The sequence below is a fragment of the Gossypium raimondii genome, chromosome 13 (genome assembly GCF_025698545.1).
Source record: "Gossypium raimondii isolate GPD5lz chromosome 13, ASM2569854v1, whole genome shotgun sequence".
In the NCBI taxonomy this organism is placed as follows: Eukaryota; Viridiplantae; Streptophyta; class Magnoliopsida; order Malvales; family Malvaceae; genus Gossypium; species Gossypium raimondii.
In genome coordinates, this window is record NC_068577.1 from 44407068 (window position 1) to 44427076 (window position 20009).

General features: G+C 31.7%; 2 protein-coding genes across 2 annotated transcripts; one reads left to right on the forward strand and one right to left on the reverse strand.

The window, feature by feature from the left end:
• Positions 1-9858: 9858 nt before the first annotated feature.
• Positions 9859-12382, forward strand: LOC105783823 (GDSL esterase/lipase At4g26790). Its single transcript, XM_012609492.2, has 3 exons — positions 9859-10351; positions 10608-11097; positions 11914-12382. The coding sequence occupies exons 1-3, from the start codon at positions 9986-9988 to the stop codon at positions 12105-12107; spliced, it is 1050 nt and encodes a 349-aa protein (XP_012464946.1). The 5' UTR covers positions 9859-9985; the 3' UTR covers positions 12108-12382.
• Positions 12383-12665: 283 nt separating this feature from the next.
• LOC105783824 (upstream activation factor subunit UAF30) lies at positions 12666-14427 on the reverse strand. Its single transcript, XM_012609495.2, has 3 exons — positions 14246-14427; positions 13784-13985; positions 12666-13027 (listed from the first exon to the last, which is right to left on the reverse strand). The coding sequence occupies exons 2-3, from the start codon at positions 13955-13957 to the stop codon at positions 12899-12901; spliced, it is 303 nt and encodes a 100-aa protein (XP_012464949.1). The 5' UTR covers positions 13958-13985; positions 14246-14427; the 3' UTR covers positions 12666-12898.
• Between the last annotated feature and the right edge of the window lie 5582 nt (positions 14428-20009).

Below are 20009 nucleotides of genomic sequence, written 5' to 3' on the forward strand. Positions count from 1 at the left end.
TTTGAACAAAAATAACATTCCAATGTACACCTAATTCGCATATATATATATATATATTAGTAACCCTAACTTCATATTTCATCCTATTAACTAATCATTGATTCAGTCACACCATTATCAAGATCATATGCTTATCAAAATGAACCAAATATCGTTACCGAATTTACAACCACACATGTACGCGTACCTATATTAATATTAACATCAACTTGACACTTTTAACTATCCATTAAAAGCTAACCAAAACATACCTAAATCATAACCATCATTTACCATTTGGATCCGTACCAAAACAATCAACCAAAAAAATCATGAAACATATTCATTACTTGTCATTTAGCAACCAAACCTATATAGCCAATATACATTCAAATACATATTCATCATATTACCTCATTACTAAGCCAAATTAAACAATCATCCACCACCCAAATTATTCCACATTCCATACTTCCAAAATAAGCTAATTATTAAGCTGATTATACATCATACTTACCATTTCTCATTGCCAAATCATATAACCAACATCACAAACTTATATACCAAGAAACATACTTCCAAAATAAGTTTAAGTCATAGCCACATACACACAAGCTTTAACATTATAATCAAGCCATGTTCACATAGCTATCTATATACAAATTTCAAAGCCAAACATATAAAAACCAGCCTATACATGCCATATGTTTATAGTTTCAAACTTCAAAAGTACCGAGTAATATTCGATAGTGTGACGATGATCCTAGACGATCCCCAAGCTCGTAGCTAGCTTTCAAAATCTATAAAACAACAGACAAACACACAAAGTAAGCTTGGAAAGCTTAGTAAGTCATAAGCAAATAAATTATCAAATGAACATTAGCATGATTATTTCAACATGGTCGAATATGAACAATCTCATGTACATAATGGTCAGACCTTTGACATGTATAATTCATATCATCATCTCAAGTACTATACTTACCTTATTTTCATGGACATTTAACTTCGAACGTACCTGAACCATTTAGTTCAATTTCACATTCGATCTTAACTCAACATTGCCCGTTAAACCATTCGAAATCAATAAGGATACTCGAATAGCTCGAAAAGCTCGTACACTACCAATGTCCCAGACGAGGTCTTACATGTAATCAAATGTCGATGCCACTGTTGCAGACAGGGTCTTACACAAAATCATATATGATGCCAATGTCCCAGACATGGTCTTACACTTAAATCTCAAATTGATGCCAACGTCCCAAACATGGTCTTACAAGAAATCACATATCGGAATCCTATGTCATGACATATGTATCCTAACTATTCCTATGGTTCGTACTGGGCTTTCGGACGTCATAATTCGATCGATTCAAACTCGTAACTAGTTCTCCAATGCTTAATTCAATTTGGCATATACACATAAATTTATTATAATTCAATTTTGGCACATATAATACATATACATTCGAATTTAACAACATTTATTTACTTATGAACTTACCTCGTACGGAGACGAATGGACCAGAACGACTATTCGACAACTTTTGATTTTCCCCGATCCAATTTCGTTTTCCTCTTTTCTTGATCTAAATTAATACAAATTTAACTCTTTTATTCACCATTCAATTTAATCCACATAATCATATTTAAGGCATTTTACAAAGTATCCTTTATATTTTCACATTTTGACATTTAAGTCCCTAATTCACAAAATTACAAAATACACATAATTTCATTTTACACATGCTAGGTCGAATGTTTATACACTTCATATATGCCCATATATTTCCTTTATTTCACATTTTAACCCCTCTATTTCTCATTTTCACATTTTAGCCCAAAATACTCAAATTCATCAAAAATCCAAACACAAAACATATTAATCTCATACCAAGCTTTCATAATTCATCAATTAACATCATTAAACTCACAAAATCATCAATGGCACAACTCAAAATCATTATCAAATTCTGAAATTGAGGCATGGGCTTAAGAAAACACATTGCAACGATCACAAAAATGTTTTAATTGTCAAAAACCGAAACAAAAACATACCTTGATTAAGCTTGGATAAGGCCGAATAGAAGAAAGATTTAAAACCCTTATTTTCTTTCTAATTTTGGTGGAAGAACACTTGAAAATGATCAACATTTTGGCCTTATTCACTTTATTTATTTTGATTTAAAGAATTACTAATTTAACCTTAATGAAATATTAATATAAAACACTTGAATCATGGACATAAATGTCCACTAGCCTTATAATGGCATATTAACCTTTTAAGGACTTCCCATAAATCAAATCATAACAAATTAACATATTTACAATGAGAATGTCACTTCTACTTTTTATGGGTTTAGCCCTTTTTTGCAAATTAAGCATACAAACGGATATATTAAATCACGAAAATTTTACACATGTCAATTCACATACAATAAGCATAGAAAATAATATTAAAATATTTTTTGACTCGGATTTGTGGTCTCAAAACCACTATTTCGATTTGGCTAAAACCGAGTTGCTACACATAAATTGTGGATTAGTCCCTGACAAATCCACCTGTATTGTGTTTTGAAAAGGTAAGTTCATATCGAACTTACTACTCTTCTTTAGGTTATATGTATGCTTGTGTTTATTCCATTATAACTATGTTCGAACATAACTTTAAATGTTGATTAAGTTGGCATACATGGCTAGAAAATGAAATGGAATTGAATTGAATAAAAATGAATTAAGATTGATGATTGATATGACATGGTACATGGTATGATATGTAAATATGGAAAATTATAGGGTATGAACATGTGAGCATGAATGATTACAGGGTATGATAATGCAAATATGTATAATTGATGCCCATGTGAACTTAGTAAAAGGTTAGGATATGATTGGCATGTCAATAAGGTCATTTGCACGCTTGTACGGGATATGTGATGATACGGAGATTATGACAGGATATATCGAGACTTGCATTTGTTATGGATCATCGAGCATTATTTGTCCCTACAGAGACTTTGATGTGGTAGAGGGAATTAATTGAAAATGTTTATACATTTGATTCCTACGGGCTTTGGATTTTGGTGCCTTGGTGTGGTATAGTTAAGCTCTTACAAGCTATCTGACGTGGTGTAGTTCACTCGTGTATCCGAGTCTATTTTTCTAGGGTTCCATTGGGAAAAATGTTGAAAATGGATCTTGAAATATAAAAAAATGAACCAATTTAATGTGTTATTATGATTCGTGATTCAAATTGAAATGGCTTGATCTTGTAAATTGATAATGTAATATGAAATGGTAATGATCTTAATGAAAGTAGAGAAATTGGTGATAAACCTATGTGAAATGGTGAAAATTGGTAATGTTTGTGTTACTTTTATCATGTTTAATGCATATTAATACTCATGATTTTTGTGTATACCTTGTTGTGACCTAGAGTGTCATCTGCTAGCTAAATGTATGTAATGGCCCAAATTCAAGGTTATCGGAATAGTAGTATTGTAACCACAAATTTGATTTAAAGAGAAATTTATTTTAATATTTTTGTATGAATATTGATATGATAGGAAAATCGTATGAAAATATAGATAGAAGAATTTTACCAATTTAGTGGTTAGTTAGAAAAAGAAATTACTGAAGAAATTGGGTAAAAACAAGGTATCGAGACCTCGATCTCGTAAAATCGAGTCAAAAATATTTTTATAAATATTTATGAAGTGTTAGTAATATGGTATTAAAATTTCGTTAGAAAATTTTAATGTTTGGGTAGTCAATTAAGTGAAAAGGGCTAAATTGAAAAAGGTGTAAAAGTTACTAGAAGGATTAAATAGCTCAATTGTTAAATGAGGAGGGACATAAATTGCAAATAAGCCCAAAAGAAGATATTTTGGGCGGCATACGCTGAGAAAAATCAGGAATATTGAAGAATTAAGGGTAAAATTGGAATATTGCAAAATTTACTTTAAAAGTTAGGACTAAAGTGGAATATCTAGAATTCTCTTTATTTTTCTGCATTCTCATCAGCCAAAAAACGTCCTAAGGGTTTCTTTAAGCTATTTTTTCATAATTTTTGCACCAAGTGAGTTAATCATTGCCTTTTTCTTGTAATTTTTGTGTTTCTAAGACTTTTACAACTAGGTCCTATTACTAAATTTATTAGTTTTTGATTTTATGAATGAATTTGAAAGTTGCTATGAATATGTGCTGGAATTTCATGATGAAATAGGATGAAATTGAAGCTTTAATTTGTTTATAAGATGATTTTATTAGGTAATTTCAATAGAAATTGATTTGTAGGACTTAATTGTAAAAAAGTTTCGAATTAAAGTCTAGTGCTAAAATTCTGATTTCCAAAGGTTATAAAGTAGTTTAAAGTGATAGAATAAAGTGTTGGTTGAGAAAAATCAGCTCAATTGAGAGGTTAATTGAGCAGGGATGGAATTATCATTTATTGAAAGCTTAGGGAAAGAATGGTAATTAACATTATGCACTAAAACAGTTTTGGACAGCAGCAGTAGTCTAACTTTAAAAAATCACCAAAAATTGTATAGATCGAATTAAAGGATGAATAAAATATGAAAGTAAATCTTATTTAGTCTAGTTTCTTATAAAAGAAACGGTGTAAGCAATGGAATTGTAAATCATGAGATATAATAGATTTTGTGAGACAAGGTCAGAATGAATTCGGGTTCCCCTGTTCTGACTTTGGAAAATCATTAAAAATTGTAAAAAAAATGATTATGAGTTATAATTTATATGGTTATAATCCTTAATGAGTATATTTTTAGAAGAAACAAATGGAAACATCATCCGAATTCTGTACAATGAGATAATTAATTTTTAGTGAAGAGAGGTCGAAACTGTTGAACAGTGAAACAGGAGAAATTTTAAAGAATAAAATGTACTTATTGGCTAAACCAAAAATTCTGAAAATTTTATGGTAAGAATATTTGTGAGTCTAGTTTCGGGAAAAATTATCGGATCTTAATTTGGAGTTCTGTAGCTCAAGATATAAATAATTTAGTGACTGTGACTCAGTGAGACAGCTTTGAATGCACTATAAATAATAATGGAATTATAGAGAATGTTACATATGAACATGAAAAGTATTAGATTAATGATTAAATTTATTTATTTAGATCCGAAAAATTCAAATAGGAAGCAAGATCGAGGAAAAGAAAAAGTTTGGGATTAGTAGATTTTTGGTTACGAACAAGTGACGAGGTAAGTTCGTGTAACTTGAATTATATTCTTAAATGCTTGAAATATATTTTTCTTGATGTGAATATGATTTAGATGTTTATTGTATGATAATTGATGAAGTATTGATATTCTTGATGAAAAGGGAAAATAAATCTCAGTTGAATGAAAGGAAAATTCGATGGATCTCTGAAAAGGAATTGATGGTAAAAAGGATCTAGCCCGGACGGGTGATCCTATCCTGATATAGCCCTCCCGAAGAATATGTGGAAAATGGATTTAGCCGGACGGGTAATCCGAATTAGGTCTGAATTTAGCCTGGGTGGTAATTCAGATCCAAACTCATTAGAGTAATTGTCATTGCAGGGATTTAGCTCGGGTGGTAATCCCGACAATACTCTATGAGTTTATATTACAGGGGATTTAGCCTGGACTGGTAATCCCGCTGTAAGGATGAGGTTCGCGGGAGTGTGCTATCTGAAATAGAAATGTGAGTACATGAATATGAATTAACGGACCCGGATTTGTACACTAAAGTGTACCTCTGAAAATCCATCGAAATTTCGAGAAATTCAACGGGATAAATATGGAAAAATAAAAAGGGAATGGAAAATATGGAATTGATAAGCTCATCAATCATTTGTCTTTGTAATGAATTTATATGATGTTTACTTAACTAATGCAAAAGTTGAGTTTGTATGTGATAGGTATATGTTTATGTGAATTGGATGTGTGCTTGTGCTATTAAATGATAGGTGTATAATATGGTAAGTATAATTCTTGTTGCATGAACTTACTAAGCACAATGTGCTTACCCCGTTCTCTTTTTTCCCTATTTTGTAGTGCCCGGGAGCTCGAAGGTTGGAGATTAGTCGGAGCTTTATCACACTATCAACCCATATCTTTTGGTATTTGAAAATGACTTATTTTGAAAGAATGGCATGTATAGACTAAATACCAATATTACATAGAAATGAATGTTTGTAACTTAGCTGTTGGTATGGCTAGAGTAAGTATAACTTTGAAATTTTGCGAAAAATTTCTTATGGCTTCGATTTAATATCAGTTTAGTCCCGATGTATGTTTTGGGCTTCGGAGGCCCATCCAAGGGACGTCATGACATGATTCGATAAATGAATAGTAATTAAACTCGTAATAACAGAAAAATTAATTCAGTAAAATCTGGTAATGCCTCGTATCCTATTCCGGCGACGGAAACGGGTAGGGGGTATTACAATGTATGCCTAACTTTTGGTTATATCATGCTCACCTATGAGCAAGGTAAGTGTTTTAATTCCATTTGAACTTATTAAGCATTTAAATGCTCACTCTAGTTGTTTCTCCTACTTGTAGATCATCACAACTTGCAAAACTCTCAAAGCCGAATCTTTACGAATGTCACACTATCATTGAAATGATAGAAATATGTTTATTTTGGTTCCTAAAGTTGAGTTATGTATATAGGATCATTGTGTTTTGTAATGGTCATCCTTAATTATGATTGCTTATGTTATGTTATGTTAATGGCCAAGACTATGTTGTTTGCTAAGTTTATATATGGTCTAATATAAGTCTAATGTGATCATATCAATGCCTTTTGAATCCTCAATTTTTAAAGCTTACATGGACCTTATATGTTTGAACTTCGAAATATGGCAATTTGATAGATTAAGATTGGTGAATGGCTTGAATGAGTTAGGTTTTGATCATGTGTTTGGTGCCAATTGATAGGGATTCTAAATGTGTTATAAACTCAGCTTGGTATGGTTTGGGATAATTTGATGCATAGATGAAATTGGTATAGGCATGTGTTTGTAAGAAAAAAAAATGTGTTTGATTGAAAGTATTAAATGTGTGCCAAAGTGATTCTTGCCAAAACAGTGGTGACGTTGCGACTACAAGTCCCCAACGTCGTGACATGGATCGACAGCGAGTGACGTTGCAACGTTGAGATGTTTGAAGTCATAACATAACTCATTGATTAATGATGTCGCAATGTCAACTTGCAAATTTTGAAAACTTTACAATTTAGTCATTAATCGACCTTGAATTAGTGAAAGGTCACAATGTCAACTTGCAAATTTTGAAAACTTTACAATTTAGTCATTAATCGACCTTGAATTATTAAAAGACCTTTCATAAGCTCGTATAAGAACATAAAATGTTTTTGTATCATATTGAAAATGTGTTTTATACTAATGAGCATGCTAAAATGATTGAATTGTATTGAAGCTTGTTGTAGTTGCTTTGGTTACAAATGTAGCATCCCGTAACTCGGACTCGACGATAGGGTCAGGAAAGGGGTGTTACAAGGAGTCTACTGATGGAGGAAAAACTTCTACTTTTTACCAACCTCCTCATAGCACCGTTCACCTGCTGAAGGCGAATATGAAAAGGGTTGATTTTCTGAGCACTATTACTTTAGTTTGATCAAGACTTTAGCCCTCTTTTGTAACCAAAAAAAATGAAAAAGAAAAAAAATCATTGGAGATGGTTGGTTTTAAGACCCTTAATAAGGCAATTAAATAATTAGGTTTGTTTGGATAATTAAATGAAAAGAAAAATAAATGTGAAATTAAAAAAAGATATCAAGAGGAAATGTCTTCTTTATCGTCATGAAAAAAAACAAAGAAATATCAAGAGGAGACATGGGTTTGAATCTTGGAAATGATATTGTTGAGAGGATAATCATGAACTTGGATCATAAAACAAATATGAACATACTTAAAAAAATCCATTTTTTAGAACTATTTTAATTTGAAAAGGGTATTTTTTAAAAAATAATTTTCAATAATAATTTTTTGTAACTTTGAACAACTTTTGCAACATTTTACATTTTATATTATTATCAATCGTATTTAAAATGAAATTGGACAAATGATTGTCCTCAAATTAATGAACCACCACTTGTGTAAGTTCATTCTTTATTTTATTAATTTTGAAGATTTCTTTAAAAATTAAATTTTATAATTTTTTTTGTTTGGTCAACAACCACATTATCAATCAATGCTTAACACATGGCATGTTCTCATTAGCTGAGTGGACCACCTTTCACACCATTAACTTTTGGGGCCAAATACTATAATAAAGCAATAGTTTAAGTAATGAGATAGAATAAAAGTTCAAATACTTAAGTGAGAAAAAGTGTATAGTAAACTTGAATAAAGCATAAATATTATGAAATTTAAAATTGATTCGTCTAAATGAATAGGACTTTTTTTTTAAGTTAGGATTAATCTTACGTGTAAATTTAGATTAAGTTAAAATATGTTATAGGTTCTTGTACTCTTTACAAATTTGGAAGAAATTTAGGTTTTTAAATTTTAAATTTCAAAATCCAAATTCAATTTGTTAAATTTATCAATGCGACATTTTGAAATAATAATAAAACTCACTTAATAGTAATATAATTAATATTTAATATTTAATATTTAATATTTAATAAACTTGAATTTAATAAAATAATTTTAATAGTATTAATAGGTAGATCTAAATTTTGAAAATAAATAAATAAATAAAATTTTAAAAATAAAAATAAAAAAATTACAAAAAGATACAGACCTTAGGTTGGTGTAACCCCAGGAACTGGTTTGGGATGCAAGTAAGGTTGTCTCTAGAACTTCCCACAAAGAAACAGCTCGTTTCAATGGGACAGCCACCGCCAGGAACCTGCATTTATTAAACCCCATTATTATGGGAAACGAGACACTAATTTCTTTATGGACCAATGAATGCAGTTGTTGTTTTCAGAATTTATTAAGCAAGTCCCTCCACACACACACACACACAAAAATCTCCATTTTCCTTTTCAAAGAGGAAAAAGTAGAGATATAGCAGTGGTGCGTGTCACAAATGACTCGTGATTCTCAATCCAATAGCGAAATGGTCTTCAATGCTGTGTTGTTTATATTAGAGAAAGACTACAAGCAACTTAATTAGTCTCAAACTCCAACCTAACTAACTAAATTTCTATTTGTTTATACCAAAGGTGTTAGCAATCATGCATTTGGCTCCTAGTTTCTCATTACATTTAATTCACACCCGACAAAAAATTCTTAATTTCAATCTCCACAAAACAAAAGAGATAAATTCCCAAGAACGTGTATGCATGGAGTTTTGTGTGTTTTATGCTGTGAAAAATAAATGCTGTCACCTAACTGAAACCCACCAAATTTAAAGAGCAAAGGGAGTCCCAAGTCGAAAATCGAATATTTTAATGCATGCCCATTAAAGCTCCAAACAATCACCTTTTAGTTCCACAACACGTAACCAAAAGTATCTATACTTATTCGGGTTTTATTTATTTACTTTAAAAAGAAAAACATTAAACTTCATTAGCAATTCCTAAACTGAGGGTAAGCTCTTAAAATATCTTATAGTTTAAGCTCACTTTAATTTCCATCTCCTAATAAGTACATTATCAATCTACCAACTCCAAATTAAAACCATTTATCTACACTTTAAGAAATATTGCTTCTCTCCCATCATTATCATTGATATACTAAATATATCAAGGAATATGCCAAGTCTCGTTGATCCAAGCCAATCACGCACCATACCCAAAACTTTGTTTTCATGTCCAATGGCTTCAAGACAAATGCCCTCTCACCAACTCTCAGCAATTAAAACTCTCAACAAACTTCATCTGCCTCAGCCTATTAAAGGGTTGTAAATGTTAGTATTCAAACTACTGGATACCACATTGTAGGAGTGGTCTTCCCATCATTAAAATCATTCACACCAGCTTTACCAATCACCTATTTGCTATTTATGATACAAACCAGGAAAGTTGGAATGAAACTGAAATATGGCATGTAAGCTTGTTATACTGTTCTTCTTTGTTAATCTCCTAATGCAAATACCAAAAGTAAGGGCAACAGTTCCTGCAATTATCGTTTTCGGAGATTCTACGGTGGATCCAGGGAACAACAACCAAGTATCTACAGTTCTAAAGAGCAACTTCGAGCCATATGGCAGGGATTACTATGGTGGTCAGCCAACAGGACGTTTTTCTAATGGAAGGATTGCAACAGACTTCATTTCTGAAGCCCTCAGGATCAAGCCAGCCATACCTGCATATCTGGACCCGAAGTATGACATAGAAGATTTCGCTACCGGAGTTTCCTTTGCTTCAGCCGGGACTGGTTATGACAATGCTACTTCTGATGTGCTAGTAAGTCGAGCTACAGATTGGTGATAAGTTAACCGTCTTACCATGTGAAACAGAAGTCATGCAGTGAGTTGTAAATTTTTGTTTGCATCAGGTTTTCCATGAATGTTGTTAAATTCCATTTTGATTCTTGCCTGCAACAAATGACAAAAGATTTCAGTTTCAACATGTTCTTTTAATCTAGTTCAGTACATTTAATCAACTATAGACAACAGGTCATCAATTACAACTTACAAAAGCCATTTTCTTGAATTTGCAGTCTGTCATACCATTTTGGAAGGAACTGGAGTACTACAAAGAATATCAGAACAAGCTAAGAAAACATCTAGGCAAAGATGAAGCTAATCAACGTTTTTCTGAATCATTGCACCTAATAAGCATAGGAACCAATGACTTTTTAGAGAACTACTACATTTTTCCTACCAGATCTTCGGAGTATTCAGTTGACGAGTATCAGAGCTTTCTGATAGGAATTGCCAGCAATTTCATCAGAGAGCTTTACAAGCTCGGAGCTCGGAAGGTAGTCATTGGCGGCCTTCCTCCAATGGGATGCTTACCATTGGAAAGAACAACAAATATGTTCTTTGGAAGTGACTGTATCGATGAGTATAATGATGTGGCTAAAGATTTCAACAAGAAGTTACGGGGTGCAGTCACAGAGTTGAAACAGGAGCTTGGTGGAATCCATCTGGTTATGTCAAGCCCCTACGATAAGCTCATGGAAATGATTCGGAATCCAAGTCACTTTGGTAAGTCATTATCGATAGTTTACAAAAGTTAAACTACTGTTACTAAGGTCATATATAAAGAAAAAGAATACCTAGAATAAGAGCACATCCACTACTTGAATCCAATCACCTAACTTGTCCAAACGGTTAACTACTGTTTTATGCCATCCACATGGGTCAGATATTATGTACAAAACTAGTCTAGTAAAATTAACCATGTTGAACCCCGTAAATAGCGCAGTTACTTCATTCAGCTTCCCTTAAACGGTAGCATATATCAAATCTTGTTTGGAATCCTAGCATCTACAAGCCTTTCCTTATCCCTGATTATGGCTTCCTTCGTACCCAAGATATTCAGTAATATAAATGATTTTGCATGCGTTTTATTAGAGACATTGCTTACCTCTACGGCCATGAGATGATCCTTTGACTTCAAGCATGAATGGACTAAGACATAGAAGGCCGATATACAAAAACACAATCATGGATACAAGTATATGAAACCAGACAGAAACTAGGTACTTTCATGCCCCCCATGTTGTCACTTGCCTTGAGCAAGCCTCAAGAACTCATTCACTAGTTTCATCCAATGAACTTTTTTGTTTAAAACATGCATAAAACCATGCAATATCATACCACCTAATAATGAAGAGCCATAACACCATAAAAACAAACCTTTTCAGGCAAAGCAAAGCAATCTCTGTGTGTGTGTGTGTGTGTGTTTGGATGTGTTCTTGAACCTATGTGCGCACAGTATGAATGCAGATGTAATTAGGCAAGTGTTTTAACATACTTCTCCTCTTATGGTAAATTTCTTATAAATTTTCTACATTACAGGATTTGAAGATGCAGAAACAGCATGCTGTGGGACTGGATTCTTCGAGATGAGTTACCTGTGTGATAACATGAACCCATTTACATGTTCAGATGCCAATAAGTATGTATTCTGGGACGCCTTCCACCCGACAGAGAAAACAAATGCCATTTTGGCTGATTATGTGGTCAAAACTACCCTAGCCGAGTTCCAATAATTACTAAAAGTAAAAGAAAGCAGCACTGCTTCATTGTTGTAGATGCCAATAAGTATGTATTCTGGGATGCCTTCCACCCGACAGAGAAAACAAATGCCATTTTGGCTGATTATGTGGTCAAAACTACCCTAGCCGAGTTCCAATAATTACTAAAAGTAAAAGAAAGCAGCACTGCTTCATTGTTGTAGAACTAGTATTAGTAGGCATTATATTTACTATTGCCTTTTCAACTACATCCAATGAAGGAAAATATAGAAAACAATAAGTCAACTGGATGAATGCATGTTAGATGAGAAAACATAAGAACAAGTTCAAACTTCAAATCAAGCAAGTTATCCCCCCCCCCAAGAGAAAACAGCTATTTCTGTTGTGATCTAAGAGGTTCTGCAATTTTTTTTATTTTGGAAGAGTGGTTTTGCAAAATAATTGCAAGAAAGAACCATTCAATATTTCAAAATCTAATAGACGATATTGCTGTAAGAAGAGAAAACAGTTAGATTCAGAAAAGCTTCCTAAGAGATCCCACCATAGAAATGGACATTGTCTACTCGAATAAGATTAACAAATAAAATTGTTCTTCATTATAAACTAAGATCCTTCAAAGAAAAGGTTTCGTTGAGAGGGAAAGCCTAAATTTTAATAAGAAATTTGCTCCAAACTATCAAATATCAGCATATACAAATAATAATAATAATAATAATAAACTGATTTAAAAGAACATGAAGCAGCTAGAGATCTTCAATGACAAGATATGGGAGACACTCGGTGCAGCACAACTTGAATCCTTCGGCTTATTTTGGCACTTTAGGAAAATGCAGTTTGATAAGTGCAGGAAGTTCAGCCAGCTCAACTTGAGGCTTGCCCAATAAAATACTCCTCAATTTCTCATCACAATTGACAAGATTCTTGTTGTTTGGATCCTAATCAAGAAAAAGTGACATGCTGAGAGATCTTTGGGTAAATTTGTGTATATACCAGGGCATCAAGACTAAAAGTTCAAAATCAATCTATGAGTATAAGGTTCAAAGAGTAGAGAATGATTCCAAAAAATGAGAATTACAAACTTTATGAGCCCAGTGCTGAATTGCCAGCCATGATAAACAATTAAACATACATAAGAAAGCCTTCATAACAAATAAAATCATTTAAGAACCACTAGACTCTAGAGCAAGTGGTGGTGACAACAGCGGTGCCCATGAATTCCATCTTATAGCATCAAACTGTCTATGATAAAATGAATGATCCAAAACATGATTAACATTTCCTGGGACATACAATGCAAACCTGTAGAGAGATGATATCATTATCATCATGAACACACATCTTCACAAATTGTAGTAAAACATTATCATTCATGGAAACAATGATATAAAGATGCCAAATGTTTGATAATAAACACCTGATACAGATAAAATACTCATTTGAAAACTCATATTAACCCCCGGGGGGGGAGGCTATTTGTCCCTACTTAAACATCACAACAACTTACCAATCCAACTCTGACATGCTAATAACGAATTGGAAGACCCAACTATCAATGAACCATGAGATTTATTCAATAATCTACAGGCAACGCCAGGGAGTGCAAAACAATAGGAAAAAGATATGGGTGAATAAAGCCTCTCCAAGATTCGTTTACAAACATTTGATTGAACAGAGGATAGACCTAAGAGTACCTGAAGATTGTTCTCTTTGATATAAGACCAAACACGAAAGAAGCAACCCAAACGTGAAATCTGAGACTGACCCACAAATTCTCTAACTGGGGAAGGAAGATTTGCAAGGTCAATCAAGTTAGCAAGCTTCTTGGGGTTATCAGTGATTGTCTTCTTCAGTCTCTGTGGCAGCATTTTTTCTACCTCCTTCTCTTCTTCCTCGCTATATATCCAAAAAACCATACATCAAACACTTAACAAAATAATAATAATAATAATAATAATAACAAATTTTCAACACCCAATGAATTTTAAGAAAAAAATTTATGTTCTTTGCTGCTAAAAAAAGCAGTACAAGCTTAAGCTTCTGGGGAATTTTATCAAACAGTTGGCGCCATTTGGTTATCGAATTCGTAACCTTCTACATTCGTTGTCAATTGCTAAAATTAATAGTTTTGTTAGAAGATAGTTCAGCTGGTTTACCTGAAGAGGAACGGGATGGCGGCAAAGTTCAGGGGTTAAAATGGTAAAGAGAAGCAGTTCTGAATACCAAACTTCAAGGTTTTGCAGGCGAGAGAGAGAGAGGGAAACGAAAGCGTGAGTAAAGGGCACTTAGTAAGAACTGATGGTTGCTTTGCTTGAGTTCTTCAAAACGGCAAGGGTAGTAATAATGAAACCACAAATTTTATATGTGTTTTATTTTTTATTTTTGGTAATTTTTATTATTTTTAATAGTTTTTGGTAATTTTCTACAAATTTATATATTCCTTTTATATTTTTGCAATTTTTCATAAATTTCTTATCTTTTATATTTTTTTAATTTCAAGGCTAATATAATAAAACAGCTAGTTTTGTAATTAAATAAGTCACTAACTTGATTTTAATTTATAACTAAAAATATTTAAAACTTTTTAACTAATTTGTCTTTTATGTTGTGAATTTGATAAGAATACATAACACCATCACTCTTTTAAAATTGTATGTTGACGTTAAAGTATAAAATTTCTACTGCCTCGTTAAGAAATTAAAAGACTGAAATTTCAAAAAAAAAAAACTTTAATATTAAAATCAATGATTTTTATAGACAGAAACCATAACCACAAAAGGGTGAATTGTCAGAAAATTTCACTTTTTCTTTAATATTTATCATATTAGACCTTTTTTAATATTCGTGGAATTAGGCCGATTTTTTAAAACACGCTAAGTTAGACGAGTTTTGATCATACTTTGCAAGAAAACACGTTGAGTTGGACATATTTTCAGTGAATGTTGCAGGAAAACGCTACCAGTTAGACGCGCTTTCTTGCTTTGTCAGTAAAACACTTCTAACTGGATGCATTTTTCCCAATGGCTATCCCGAGTGAATTCCAACAACTACTTTCCACCCCCAACAGTAAAAAAAAAAAAACCTATTTAAAACCCCTCAATTCCATTTTTTTTCAATTCACTCTCAATTTCTTTCAATTCTCTCAAATTTTATAAAAATTGTCTTAAGAATTTTTTATTTAATTTTGTATTATGAAATTTAATCGTTTTTTTTAATTCTTAATGGTCAATTTTCTTATTCGTTTGGATGACAAACACATTTCAGTCTTCTAATTGCAAATGGTAAAAATAATATTTATATTATTTTTAATCTAATTTAATTTCATTATTAAATTGTTATATTGAAATTTAAAATTTTGTATGTTTTCTTTTATAAGTAGGTGGAAGATTGAATTTTGGAGACATATATTAAACAGTCTTGACGCAATACCCGTGACAACACACGTATGCGAAGCGGTATATTTCTTGATAGTCCATAACCCCGTCTTTTTCTTCATAGAAGTCATGATTTTCCATGGACATCTACTATCTTGCATTGCACATTTCGCCTCGAATTTCTCTGATCGAGATTTAACAATGTAGAAGTTTACTCTATTCTTTATGTTGTATCACTTCATTGCTACGACAAAAGCATCTTTAGAGGAGAACTCATTCTCCACTTCTAAATCATCAGCATCCAACAAAGAACTCGCATGGTCCGATTCTGTGTGGGAGTTCTGAAAACACCAACCCACCTTCTGCTGAGAGATCTACATTATGCATATGGGTCGGAGGTGAGTATGTCCTGAATTGTAGATCTTCTTCGACGGCTTCATTCGTACCTTCATCGTCTGAACCTCTATCTTCTAGTTCAGTTGGAACCGGTTCTGGTTTAGAAAATAATGTAATTTCTAAATCATCCAGCCCAGACTCCTACATTGGATTGTCATTGGTTTTAGTGTCCTCTTCAATCTCAACCCCTCTAGCATGTCCAAGGTTGGATGTCCCTTCACCGGTAGAGGTTGTAGGGAGTACATCATCCATTCTTGTATAGTTGTCGGTACAACCAAAACCACCTGCAGATTGTCCACCGGTGGAACTTAATGTCATACCCCTGTAAGTGTTCCCGACGTATAACATCAGACTCTCAAAGTTGAAATCAAAACTACTAACAGAGTGTCATGTCAGGGTGTTGACTGCCTATAAATGAGTTACCGTTTACAGAATAAATATAACACCAAAAATACAAGAGTTAAGAATGATGGTGTCCGGAAGTGCACAGGTCAAATTGTAATATAATTTTACAACGAAATACCAGAAGTATTCTGAGAATCATACCCAAAGGAGGATGAAATAAATAATGAAAAATATTTTTTACAATAATAAGTCTAAATAGTAGTAATTATTTCCTATATACTATTAACCATAAAAATAGATTAAGAACAATAAAAATAAATAAACAACAAAAATAAATAAATAAAGAAAAATAAACAAATTAATTAAATTGATAAACCAATCAGGAAGATTAACTCGTTTCATGGTTTGTAACTAACTTCGGATTAAGGTTTTGAGATGGATTAGTAATCGATTAACTAATTATTACCTCTCGGTCTCTAATTAACTAATTGATTCATTGATAATATTCGCTTATCTCCCGACCTCACTTTCTCAACCAAGATAATTACGATTTACTCAATTTGACTTATCTTCCGACCTGTTCTAGCTTATGATAACTTATTAGGGTTGTCAAGCCTAACAATTTAAAAACACATAATTTATACCAACTAATCCTTCTTGAAAAACCCCAAATTCTTTGTTAATCACATCCTCATCCACTCATTAATCTCCCCTAAGATATTTAGTCACTCATGCTTTTAATAATCCCAACTTCGATTGAACAAACCAAGTGAAAAACAAAACCAACTTGGAGAAGAAAAGAGATTTGAATAATTGTAGATTGAATATAAAATGAGGAACGAAATAACAAATCTCTCGATTGAAATAAAGAAATAAAACAAATGTAAATAAAATTATAATCGAATACTTTTAATTAAATAAACACGTTATTGAATCAAAACTAATTCAAGAAGAAAAACAAGAAAGTTATGAAAAGTCGAAAAGAAAATAAACTACAACTGCTTTTAAACTACGAGGGTTTTTTGAAGGCGTCTAGGATGACTTGATTATATTCAACCCTTAATGTCTTATTTATAGAGGTGTCAACAATTCATATTAGGTGTTTGGCACGTCCTAGGTCTTCATATAAGTTTGATTGCGTAGACAAAAATTACCCCAAAATACATAGGCAGCACGTCGGCTTTATGTCGCACCACACACCTTGCATGGTGTGACACGACACCCAAATACTATCTTGTCTCGTTCATTTTGTGCTTTGATGTTCAGGAAAGCTTGTACATCATTCGACCCTTACTTCCACGTCAATTGGACCTTTATATATCCATCTTACACACTGAATTAAACCAATTAGCACAATCTCAGGCCCGTGTCAGTCTATTGGGTCACAACACCTACAAACTGTTTAAAAACACTTATTTTTATTAACTTTCAATCCTAAGGTCTAATTACTGAAAAAGTTGTCGAAACCATTTTTTTATTTGAAAAATGGAAATCGATTTTGAAAATGGAGTGGCCACCAATCTTTTATTGGGGTGTGATCAGGTCACCTTAAAAATGATTTTAGGTCTACAAATTTTGAGAAAACAAGTTCGGGAGTCGGTTACGCACAAGGAAGGGTTAACACCCTCGTAACGCCCAAAATTGGTACCGAATTAATTGTTTAATGTCTTAGTGTCGAAACTTGAAAAGATTTTTAAATACGATCCCATGAAATGAAAGCTTAAATAATTGAATTGGCTAAATAGACGGACCTATTTCAAAGAGATAAATCGCCACACTCAGTAAGTTAGAGTGCAGCAATTCAATCTTCGGAGCTAGATTCGTCTTTCCTTTTTAAAAATTTTTAAAAAAATCATATGTTTTAAGAAGGATATTTGATTATTTAAGCCAATCGAGAAATCAGAATCCAGTAAGTTAGGGTTCAATTTCTCGAAATTCTTAAACATCAAATATTGCCTTTATTTTAAAATCGAGACAACAAAATGTCATATCCAGTAAGTTAGGATCCAACATTTTGAAATCTTAAGAACTTTATTTTAACAATTGTATGGTTTTAATAAAATGAACACTTGATTATCTAAATTCATCGAGAAGAATTGAAGCCCAGTAAGTTAGGGCACAATTCTCTTGAGAACTTATGAACACCAAGCTATTTTAGGAATTATGAAATAAAATGATTATAGTGCTTTAATAAAATACAACTCTTACAAATGAAACATGATTGAATAACAATACATAAAATGCAAAAAAAAAAAATAGCAATATAAATTTACACTAAGGAGCAATCAAGCATGTAATACATCAACATTGATAATTATGCATATAATAAATTAATAATCAGTTTTCTAAAGATACTTTGATTAGAAATAAAATAAAATAAAATATAGTTAATATGGAAATTTAAAACAATTTGATAATAAATAACCAAAATAAAGTAAAGGAAATAAATAATTTTAAGAAAGAGAGTATTTATGCATTGAAAAAACTTTATAATTGAAATTAATAATATATTTTATACACATGTACACCAAAAATAATTCCATATAAATAATATATACATATATATAAAAGAACCATGTAATATTATTGTGAAAATAAAATTTGAGTTATATTATGAAATACATTATTTAAAAATAATAAGTAATTTATCAAATTTTTATAAAATATATCAAGAATGATGGAAACAAATAATAATATATCAAGTTGGAAAATAAAAGTGTACAATAGAAATTTTGAAATAATGTTTAATAAATTTAAAACATATTGATAATAATAATTTGAAAGAATTGTGTATTATATCTTAAAATTATATTAATAATCAGTTTGAAAACAATATTAAGCCAATATTAAAATAATATTAAAAATAACGGATTAATATGAGAATTGATTTATTTTTAAAAATACTTTTGAAGGCAAAATTAAATATGAAAAAACTTTTTTAAATTAACAACAATAATTATAATAATATCAACAAATTTTAAAATCGAAGCTTAAATAAAATTAGTATAAAAAGGAAAAGAAAATTAAATAAATATACAATAGACTCAAAATATTGGTGTATAATGAATTTAAAAATATTAAAAAAGCTAAAATAATAATTTATTACATTTTAAACTATAATAATAGTAAATTTAAACACTATCAAAATCAAATATTACAAATAATATTAAATTTTATAATATATGAAAGTAGGATTAATTACATTTAAAAATATTATTGAATTAAAAATGAAAACTAAATTTGCATTAAATTGAAACATATTTCAACGTTGAAGGACTAAATCAGCAATTAAACGCTAAACCTGAATAATCAAAATCAATAGCAGAAAACGATGCCGTTTAGGCTTGGATCCAAATGAAAACAGAATTAAATATGCAGTACAAATTAAAAAAACTGAAGAAAATTAGATTGAAACTACATAAAACATAGAGGGACTCATTTCGCAAATAAACCGACGAACGAAACGCGTGGCTCCTGCCCCGGGTCGGGTCACCGCGCGGATACCTGCGTCATACCACGTCGTTTTGAGACCACAAGGCCCGGCCTCAAACGACGCCGTTTCTAGCTAGACATAAAAACTAAAGTAACCCTAATTTAAACAGACTCTTCTTCCTAAAAAAAAGAAAAGCAGAGACTTAAAATGAGCAGATCCTCGGTGTCACATTTTGGAACCTACTGCTCATGGGACCTTCAACCCTCGCCCGGCTCCAATTGTGACGAGCGAACGACGGTCAGGTAAGTTCCTTGCTCTTTTTTCTTTTCTACTTCAATATTAATCAATGAACAAAGGAGCAGAAAAAAAAAA